At 43.5% G+C, this 10,632-nt stretch overlaps 2 protein-coding genes across 3 annotated transcripts in view; one reads left to right on the top strand and one right to left on the bottom strand.

Moving 5' to 3' along the window:
• The first annotated feature begins 388 nt into the window (after positions 1–388).
• On the top strand, positions 389–5,079 carry LOC128510006 (growth hormone secretagogue receptor type 1-like). The gene is made up of 3 exons (XM_053481939.1): positions 389–855; positions 3,018–3,474; positions 4,491–5,079. Exons 1-3 carry the CDS (start codon positions 550–552, stop codon positions 4,757–4,759), a joined length of 1,032 nt encoding a protein of 343 aa, XP_053337914.1. The 5' UTR covers positions 389–549; the 3' UTR covers positions 4,760–5,079.
• A 369-nt stretch (positions 5,080–5,448) lies between these two features.
• Positions 5,449–10,632, bottom strand: part of camta2 (calmodulin binding transcription activator 2) — a 30,474-nt gene continuing 25,290 nt past the window's right edge. The window contains exons 20-23 of one of the 2 annotated variants that reach the window (XM_053481931.1): positions 10,294–10,314; positions 9,819–10,012; positions 9,648–9,722; positions 5,449–7,249 (exon numbers count right to left, since the gene is read on the bottom strand). In XM_053481931.1, coding sequence (XP_053337906.1) covers positions 7,195–7,249; positions 9,648–9,722; positions 9,819–10,012; positions 10,294–10,314 — 345 coding nt within the window. In that variant the 3' untranslated portion in view covers positions 5,449–7,194. The remainder of the gene's footprint in view (positions 7,250–9,647; positions 9,723–9,818; positions 10,013–10,293; positions 10,315–10,632) is intronic. The other variant, XM_053481932.1, reaches the window with a different exon arrangement.

Raw genomic sequence — 10,632 nt, forward strand, 5'->3', positions numbered from 1 at the left:
TCATAAAGAAACTTGCGTGTTCTGATCCGTTGCTATGGCGATACAAGAGACGCCACAGAACGTGAGGTTTCTGCCTTTATTTAATACAAATTTCTTTATTATTATTGATGTGTATCGATTTACTGTTTATGGCATTTTAACCTGTTTTAGTCCACACACACACACACACACACACACACACATACACGCGCAGACACACAAAGTACTCCAGGTTGATTCAACTATTAATGCAAACTAAAGTGCTAATTGAAGACACTTTGCATGTTTGGTACTGTGTGTGTGTGTGTGTGTGTGTGTGTGTGTGTACGCGCGCGCTTTATCTCTGTACAGGGCGATTGAGCCGTTTGATCTCTTCCTCCTGTCCGGTGCACAGCAGGAGAGAGAGACATACACACACACACACACACACACACACAGAGCGAGAGGACAGAGGGAGGAACAGACCCTCAGAGGGAACATTTTGATGATGGAGGAACAAACACCTTCAGCAATACACTAACCCTCATCCTGCCCCATAAAAAGGACTGTGTGTGTGCGTGTGTGAGGGAGATGGATCTGGCACAGGACGGTTCTGGTTCCGGTTGGTGCGGTGCTTGTGAGAATGAGAACGAGTCGTATAACTCGGATTACTCGGATTACTTGGCGGGACTCCCCTCAGCCTTCAGGCACTCTGAACTTGTCGCCGTGACGACGCTGTGCGTGCCACTGCTGGTACTCGGGCTGATGGGTAACATTCTAACCATCCTGGTGGTGTGGCTCCGCCCACAGATGAGAAGCACCACCTACTTTTACCTGAGCAGCATGGCGGTGTCTGATATCATGATGCTGGTGTTGATGCCCCTTGACCTTTACAAGGTATTTACTGACCTCTTTACCTGTACGTTTACCTGTGGGTTTGTTTACCTGTACGTTTACCTGTGGGTTTGTTTACCTGTGGGTTTGTTTACCTGTACGTTTACCTGTGGGTTTGTTTACCTGTGGGTTTGTTTACCTGTACGTTTACCTGTGGGTTTGTTTACCTGTGGGTTTGTTTACCTGTATGTTGGTTCATCTGTGTTTGTTTACCTGTGGGTTTGTTTACCTCTGGGTTTGTTTACCTGTACGTTTACCTCTGGGTTTGTTTACCTGTGGGTTTGTTTACCTGGGGTCCGTTCTTCGTACGTCGCTAACTCAGTTAGCTGGATTTGATTGTTGTGGATTTGTCCTGATCTTGGATTGTTTCGTTCTTCGATGCGCTTCTAGCATTTGTTGTCATAGCAACATATCCGTAAGCTTGAACCTGCTCGGGAGCAGGTTTATTTCATGTAAACAGGATTTAGCCTGCGCTCCTGGCGGGTTATGATTGGTTGAAATGGCGAGGTCACATCTGATTGGTTAAAGAGCATGACCGACTCACGTGGAAAAAGAAAAGTATATGCCCCCTGCCATGGACTCCCCCCCCCCCCCCCCCACACACACACACACACACATAATCGCTATCAAATATTATATATGAACATAAATTCATAGGTTTATTATTATCAAATATGATATTACTATTATAATAAACCCTAGGCACGAGACAGCCGTCAAGACCATTAATACAAATTCTTGTATAATGTTCATTTTTTTGTAACACATTTATTTTTCAGGGGTTTGTCATAAAAATATGCTAATAAATATTTATATATATATATTAAAAATTTATATTTTATAATGATAAATTGGACGAAACTAATTTTATTATAAAATAAACAATATAAAACTATACATAATATTTCTATTTTTTCATATACAACATATTTATTTTCATATTGCTTATTTTATTTTATTGTCTCATGTAATTTGTAATTTGTAAACCATTAACCTATAAATTAATGTTCTAATATAATATTTGATAGCGATTATGTAGGGGGGGCAATCCATGGCAGGGGGGCATTTCAGCGCATAACACGTGTTACAAAAAAAAGTTGAGCCGGTCTTTTTCCATTTCGTCAACCAATCGAAGGGGTTGTGATCAGTGTTTCTACTGTCGATGCATATCGCCTTTTAAACCAACGCACGAGCGCGCAATAATCCTAGACAACTCAATCCAGATATACTAATCATCAACAACAGGTGAGCTCGAAGAACCGACTTAGCCAGATCGTAATTAGCACGATGATCTCATCTTAGATGTGTCAATTCATCTCGGATGTGTCAAGCGACGTACGAAGAACGGACCTCTGTACGTTGGTTCATCTGTGTTTGTTTACCTGTGGGTTTGTTTACCTGATCTCTACTGTCTGATCTTTTATCCATCTGATCCATATTGTTTGATTTTTACTCCATCCAATCTTTACTGTTTTAAAATGTTTACATTCTGATATTTTAATGTCTGATTTTTATACTGTCCAATCTGTTCGCTCTCACCCTTACAGTTTCTGACCATAACACTCCGATATCTGTCTAATCTTTACCATGTCTCATCCTTATTGTCTTTTCCTAAAATATTGAATATTACACAAAGATCATATGAAATGCAGTGTTTAATAGTCTGGTTCCTCTCAAGGTTTCTTCCTATTACCATCTCAGGGAGTTTTTCCTTGCCACTGTCGCCCTCGGCTTGCTCACCAGGGACAAACTGACCATTTTGATTCATACAAATTCACATTTCATACAAACTTAAATAATTCTTTTGACTGTATAAAGCTGCTTTGCGACAATGACAATTGCTAAAAGCGCTATACAAATAAAATTGAATTGAATTGAATTGAATTAATTGATGAATCATTCATTAAAGGATCACACGGCGATGTGAAAAAAACTCATTGCGGCGTGTGTATTATTTATTATTTATTACTTTATTTTATTTCTCAGAATTGTGTGTACTAGAAGTGAAGTGTGTTTTAGTTGAGGAGACGTCAGCCTGTTTATCTGTAATATTAATGATGTAATCAGGTTGTAAATTAAAAGTTTGTATGTGTTAGTTTTTGTGTTTATTCACCTGTGTGTGTGTGTGCGTGTGTGTGTGCGCGTGTTGTGTGTCCTACCTGTAGCTGTGGTGGTACCGGCCCTGGTTCCTGGGTGATGCAGTGTGTAAACTCTCTCAGTTTGTGAGCGAGTGCTGCACTTTCTCTTCCATCCTGCACATGACCGCGCTGGGGGCGGAGCGTTACGTGGGTGTGTGTTTCCCGCTCAGAGCCCGCCTCCTGGTGACGCGAGGCCGTGTCAGAGTGCTGATCGGTGCTCTGTGGGCCGTGGCGGCCCTGAGTGCGGGCCCCGTGCTGGTGTTAGTAGGCGTGGAGCGTGTGGAAGGTAACCTGACCGAGTGCCGTGTGACTCGGTGGGCGGAGTCTTCGGGCCTGATGGTGGCCATGTTGTGGCTCTCTAACCTGTATTTCATCATCCCGCTGACCACGCTCACGCTGCTCTACACGCTAATCGCCCGAAGACTCCGCCAGCGCAGACATGTACCCCGAGACCACACCCACCGCCAGACTCTGCGAATGATGGGTGAGCACACAGGGGTCAAATGTCAGCTGATATAATAATTACATTATGCAAGAGGGGTGTTCGAGTCAAAGCGGGACTTACAGCTACGACTACCACTGCTATAACTTTTAATTGCTCCAGGAAAAATAGAGAACGGCTGTATATTATAAATACTATGTCTGTTTAAGTCAAACCTGGACTTGTGATTGTACAGAATTACACAACTCAGTCCTGAGAGTAAAAACTCCCTTCACTTCTCTAAATAATCCAGATACACTAATGCACTTATCCCAGGGTCTCACTAGAGTTTGGACACCATCAAGGTAGAACGTTCCCTTAGTACGGCGGAGCCGTGATCGGACCGCCTGTCTGATTTACGTCTGAAACGCCGGCCCCCCAGGAACTCCATTAACGTGTTGGAGCGAGGTCAGGACTGTATGGGGGACGTGGCAATAACTCCCAGCCGAGTTCCTGTAATGTGTAAGTGGTGTTGGTGTATAAGTGTGTGTACAGTTCACACACACACGCGGGTCTCTTCCACAAGTTATCTGTTGATTTTCAGTGATTTGGTGTCCCACACTCTGCATGTCCACGTGAACGACCACGTGTCTTTAAAGTTCACACGTTTTACTGCGACTGACCCGAGTCTCATCACCGCAGTGACTGAAACCTTCTGTAAACGTCATTCAGCAGAAAATTCATCACAAGTCCCGGTTTGACCTGAATGTTTCTTTGTATTATATCATACCTGTTTACTTACTTGTTTATTTACATATTTACCTGTTTACTATTTAAATAATAGTTTATCTGTACAATCACTTCTTTAACTGTTTAAATGTCTATTTGCCTAGTTTGTATTTACTATTTATTTATCTTTACTTGTTTATTTACCTGTTTGTCTTATTCTGCTGATTGTGTTATACTGAGCAGCATTTACAGGATGATAAAGACATTAATGATGATGATGATGATGATGATGATATTACTAATAATCCCTCCCCCTCCCCCTCCCCTCCCCCGTGTGCTGTGGTGTGTAGTGGTGATCGTGTGTGTGTTTGTGGTGTGTTGGTTGCCCTTCCATGTCGCCCGTACGCTGTTCTGTTTGTCTCTTAACTCCAGCTATCAGGTGTATTTCCTGTCTCAGTACCTGAACCTCGTCTCCTTCGTGCTGTTCTACTGCAGCGCCGCCGTCAACCCGCTGCTCTACAACATCATGTCCTCCCGTTACCGTGACAACGTCCGCGCCCTGCTCCGCCCCCGCACACGACCCCTGCCAGCTCCCTCCCCTTCCAGCACACACTTTTGACCTGTGTGTGTGTGTGTGTGTGTGTGATGTCATTTAAATGAATTCTGGGAAGAATTTGGTGCTTACCAGGAAATGAACCCCCAGAGAACACCTCTGTGTGTGTGTGTGTGTGTGTGTGTGTGTGTTTTCTGTCCCTCTGTGAGGGCTCTGTTCTAAATGCTAGTGTTTAGAAAGGGTATGTGTGTGTGTGTGTGTGTGTGTGTGTAATTCAGCTGAGACTCACATGGTTTTAGCTGCTGTGCAAATTGGCCTATAATAAAAAATGCACGTACACACACACACACACACACACACACACACTTTTGGCTTATGGCACGGAGGCCGAGACTGCAGACTGATTGTGTGTGTTTACTTTCACTAGTGTGTATAAGAGTTTTAATAAAAGATGTTTGGTTGCCATGGCAACAGATATTGAACTTTATCTAATAAACAGTATTACTGTGACCTGAGACGTCAACCAAATTGCTGTGTGTGTGTGTGCGTGTGCGTGCGTAAGTGTGCACAACTCCACTTATAATGCCTCTCAATGATCATTATGTGTATCACAGTAAGACACTGACCACGCCCTTGATTACACAGTTTAAACTTGTGTGTTTTGACCTCTTACACACACACACACACACGTGTGTCACACTGCTGAGAGTGTGGTTTACTCTGGTTAGTTTGCAGTAAAGCGTGAGAGCAGAAGGTTTTCAAACACAGACATTTTTAATGAAGAATCGTTAATTATGAAAAACAGCCTGAACACCGAGCGACTGATCTCCAGGAAAAACCACCAGAAGCCATGATAGTCATAAATACAACCTTTAAACACCTGCACATCTTATCATCTGAAAGGAAAGTATTAAAGGAACTCATGCAGACTCAGAGCGCCACCATGTGTCAGAAAGACACCAGTACAGTCCTGTTAAATATATAATATAATATATATAAATGTGTCCAACAGCTCTTTATAAATGTACAGTATTTACACATTAATGCATAACACGTGTGTTTGTATATATATGTATCTATATACACACACAAATTCATATGCATAACAATCTGCAAAACAATATAAGCTATCTAATCGTGTGTGGGGTGTGTGTGTGAGAGAGAGAGAGAGAGAGAGAGAGAGAGATACTGCATTAAAAACTTCAAGGCACTGCACAATACAAAAAAAAAGGGGACAAAAGGTGTGTGTGTGTGTGTCTCCTGGCCTGGTGCTGATGTTAAGAGAAATAAATCCATACAGCAATAACTTAAATAAAAACATAAAATACAATCTAAAACATTTTAACATTATTATCAGAACACAGCGAGGTGAGTACATTCCAAACTTTAATTTAGCTTAATAAGGTTATTAATCCGACTCGTTTACACTGACTGATACGCTGGAGTCATCTCTCAGATGGCGGATTAAAACACACACACACACACACACACACACGAGTGAGTGTATTTACAGAGGAAGGTGTGGAAGCTCACTCAGAGCTTCAGTAGTTTATGACCGAACACAAACTCGTCTCCACAAGGCTTCATAAACACCTGCACTTAAACACCTTTACACATTTGTATCTAAAAACAGACTTTAAAGTCACGTGATTAATGATGTCTATGGTTCAGGTTTCAGTGCAGTGGTACAGTCACAGCAACACACACACACACACACACAAAACTGCATCAGGCTCAGGAAAATTCATTCTAAGTGAAACATGAAAAAGTACAGCTGGAGTCTGATGAGCGTCACATCAGTCCATAAAACACCCGCATCTGCTTAAGACTTTATACCTCACCCTGTATGAAGTGCACCTCTGTGTTATACAAGACCTCTGTGTTTCTATTTACAAACACACACACACACACACACACACACACACACACACACACTCCATTATCCACGTCCCCTAACCACTCAAAAGTGTGCAAAAACTAGCAAGGGGCGGCAGAGGTGAGCGAGAGGGAAGTGGACATGGGGACAAGGTGTAAGACTGAGGGTCAGTGCAGTCGTCACTCGCTGAGCAGGTAAACACTGAGTCGTAAAAAAACATGCTGAAACATCAAAGCAGAAATAAATTCATATCCAAGACAATAATTTCACTGTGTGTAGTTTACAGGTTTATACAGGCGGAGGATTACAGTTATAGAGAAGCGTCTGGTACGACACGCCGCAACAAATAAAAAAGCAGGACGAGTCTGAAAGTGTTCAAGCAGCTAAACGCTCAGCTAACATGCATCGCTAGGCCAGAACGTCGCTCGCTAGCTAACGCCATAAAGGGGAAGGTGAGGAGGAAAGTGCCACGGAGTCCCAGGTGTCCTGTTCAAGTGCGGGAGTTAAAGGGCAGGAGACAGAGGACATGCAGGAGGTCAGGTGTCTCCCTAGTTATTTTAGTAAGCAACTGTAAACATATAAGGAAAATGTGTGTGTGTGTGTGTGTGTGTGTGTGTGTATGGAATTAGGTGGTCAGGCCTCTCCTCTCCAGCTCCTTGCTCTGCTTCAGCTCCTTTATCCTGAAAGAAAGAGATAGTGTGTGTAAGTTTTGATTTCAGTAAAGCACAGTAACCAGCGTGAGAGCACCGCCCCTCAGGACATCAGGTGGTACAGGCTGGCAGTCATAACCTCCACCCTCCTATCTCTTCCATTCAGGCTTTGAAACCAGACTATTTAAGTTATACAGATGATAAACTAACCACATCACATCAGAGCCTAGAATACTTTACTCCCCTTAAAGAGAATGAACTAATAATCAGGGTTGCATCACCATACTTGTGTAACTCAACCTCAGCTTTTGAAACCATTGATCATCATAATCTTCTTAGAAAAAGAAGTAGGAATTAAGGGAACGGCCCTCTCATTTGGCCCTCAGATCCTACTTGACTGATCATTATCAGTATGTAGATTTAAATGGTGATTATTCTGTTCTTAAGTGGAGTTTGGTGTTCCACAGGGTTCAGTTTTAGGCCCACTGCTCGCGATTTACATGCTTCCTCTGGGCAACATAATCCATAAGCATGGTATTAGTTTTCATTGTTATACTGATGACACACAGTTATATGTCTCAGCAAAACCAGATGAGAAAAACTAGCTTGCTAAAGTTGAGCAATGCGTTAAGGATATAAGAGACTGGATGTAAATTAACTTCCTTCTGCTAAATCCTGATAAGACAGAAGTTCGAGTCATAGGACCGCATGCAATTAGAAGCAAGATTTCTGATCACACTGTAACTCAGCAGCTTGGCGATGCAATCTCCACCTTCGTAGGTTCCTGTGGTAAAACCCAATAAACCTATTGTGCTGCAACGAAAGTTATAGTCTGGTCTATTTTGATCAGTGAGAACACAATCGTTCTAGGCTCGGGAACCGCAGGTCCCCAAGTGCTCAGCATTCCAAGCCTGGTACAGGACAGGCCCACAAACCTCACCACCCCTGCCACCTCCTTGCCTGTCGTAGGGACCATCCCGTTTAGAAACCCTCCATCAGATGAGGATTCTAGCATGTCACGACGACAACAGCGGATAATCAAGAACAGAGAGTCTGCATCTCGATCACGGAAGAAAAAGTAAGAGTACTTGCTGATCTTGGAGGCCCGTCTAAAAGTTGCACTGTCTGTCTCAAAATGAGAAGCTGAAAGATGAAAATGGCACACTGAAAAGGCAATTGGAGGGACTGATGAATAAAAACACCATTCTTAAGGCAACTGCTCCAAAACAACGGGCCGTGTGTCTCATGGTTGTCCTGCATATTCTTGGCCATCAACATTGCACCAATGAGTCTTTTTGAAAAACATGGAAACTTCAGCTTTACAGCAGGCCGTAGTCCCAGAAGCAGACTTCTGTTGGGCTTCTCGTCAAACTGTGACATGGGGGTCAGCATACACGATTTTCTGTCTGCTCAAAAGTTGGAATCAATGCCGGAGGCAAAGGCTCTTATGGTGGTTAAAAGGGATCCACTCTTTCTCAGAACTCCTCCTTGCCAGCCTTCTGTAAACAGGACCAAGTGCACAAAGATGGCCAGTGAGCTGAGGGGTTGGGTCCACCGCCACGAGGCAGAGCGCACAAAGAACCAGCGAAACAGCAGCACTCACTCTAGAGCCAGAACAATCATGAAAACAGCAAGTAAAAAAGCGGAAGTGGCTCAGATTGTGACTGTGCAGTACAGAGACTTTTCTGATAAGCATTTAGGCAACAAACTGCAGGTCTACTACACCCCTCACCACACTTACAGCAATTTCTTTGACATTTACATTTACATTTGGGCATTTGGCAGACGCTCTTATCCAGAGCGACTTACATTTTTATCTCATTACACATCTGAGCAGTTGAGGGTTAAGGGCCGCGCTCAAGGGCCCAACAGTGGCAACTTGGTGGATGTGGGGTTTGAACCTGGGATCTTCCGAACCGTAATCCAATGCCTTAACCACTGAGCTACCCCTGGCCCGCTCTTTGACGAGATCAACCGAAGAGGAGACACCTTCTATGTGATCTCTTTCCGCGGAGATCACCTTCTCCTTCCTGCCACTAACCACAACAGAGGAAGCAGACCAAAGATATCCGTTTTGCTCCCAGCAATGAATATAAACGAAAGTTTGAAAAAGGACAAGGAGTTTGAGGTGATGATGCAGCTTGACTGTGAGGTCATGGACACCAGGATCCTTCATATCAAGTCCTTCAGTATCCCACCGATCCTGAGGGTCAATGAAACTGGACCTTTCTACCACTCTGCTCCTAATAACAATCCCGCTTCACCCTCTGTCGGAGTCCACGTGGGCTCTGCTTAACTTCAGAAATAGACAGTATGTGTGTTTATGTGTGTGTGTATATGTTTGTGTACAGTATGTGTGTTTATATATGTGTGTGTTTATGTATGTATGTGTGTGTATATATATATGTGTGTGTGTGTACGTGTGTACCTGTGTCTGCAGCGTCTAAAGAAGCGCATGATTTTGCGAGCTGCCTGATCCTGTTTCTTGGTGAGAAAGGAGCCTCTGCAGAAACACACAGATACACATGAGAACACGGAGCGCTAAACTGTGCGTGTGTGTGTGTGTGTGTGTGTGTGTGAGAGTGTGTGAGAGACTCACTTCATCTTGCTGGAGAGCCCTGTGCCGGTTCTCCCCCCCTGTTTGATGCGCTCGTACTCCTTGTAGCTGCGGTAGTACTGCTGAATGAGAACCGCGGCTCTGCGACTCTGCTGGAATTTCTTCTGCTCGTAGTAACTGCGGAACTTACTCTGGATCAGGATCGCTGCCTGCGTCATCTTCTTATACAGAGCGTACTGATGGTGAGAGAGGACAGCGTGTTACACACACACACACACACACACACTAAATAATGAACTACACTGCCTGCACCAACACACACTGCATATAAACACAAGGTAAACACACACACACACACACACACACACACACAGGGATTTGTGAAGCATAAACACGCAGCAGTCTGTTGGTGTGTGTGAAAGAGTGTTTGTGTTTTTGTGTGTGTTTGTGTGTGTGAGAGAGAGAGAGAGAGACGAAACACCTCAATAATGGAAATAGCGTTAGAATTAAATTTTACCTTCAAAGCAATCCATGTTAGCTTGTGTGTAAAAAAACAGAGGATTAGAGAGAGAGAGAGAGAGAGAGAGAGAGAACGACAGGAAGAGAAAACATACAGGGGAAGAGAGTGAGACAGGAGGAGTGAGACATAAAGAGAGTGAGACAGAATTGCGAGAGATATTAGTAACTTTTAGTCAGTAAATAAAAAAATAAAAAACACACAGTAACAGTTTTTCCTGTAGGGGGCGACACACACATGATATTGTACACTGATCTAACACATTTCTTGTTGGGGGAATTGAGGGTCATTAGCAATGTGCACAATTCAGGGCACTGAATGTTTGTGTGTGCGTGTGTG

Source organism: Clarias gariepinus, chromosome 22 (genome assembly GCF_024256425.1).
Source record: "Clarias gariepinus isolate MV-2021 ecotype Netherlands chromosome 22, CGAR_prim_01v2, whole genome shotgun sequence".
Taxonomy (NCBI): domain Eukaryota; kingdom Metazoa; phylum Chordata; class Actinopteri; order Siluriformes; family Clariidae; genus Clarias; species Clarias gariepinus.

Coding starts and splice junctions, on each gene's coding strand:
- LOC128510006 (XM_053481939.1), top strand. CDS start 550: ATGGATCTGGCACAGGACGGTTCTGGTTCCGGTTGGTGCGGTGCTTGT. Junction 856..3,017: donor TGCCCCTTGACCTTTACAAG/GTATTTACTGAC, acceptor TCCTACCTGTAG/CTGTGGTGGTACCGGCCCTG. Junction 3,475..4,490: donor CCAGACTCTGCGAATGATGG/GTGAGCACACAG, acceptor TGTGGTGTGTAG/TGGTGATCGTGTGTGTGTTT.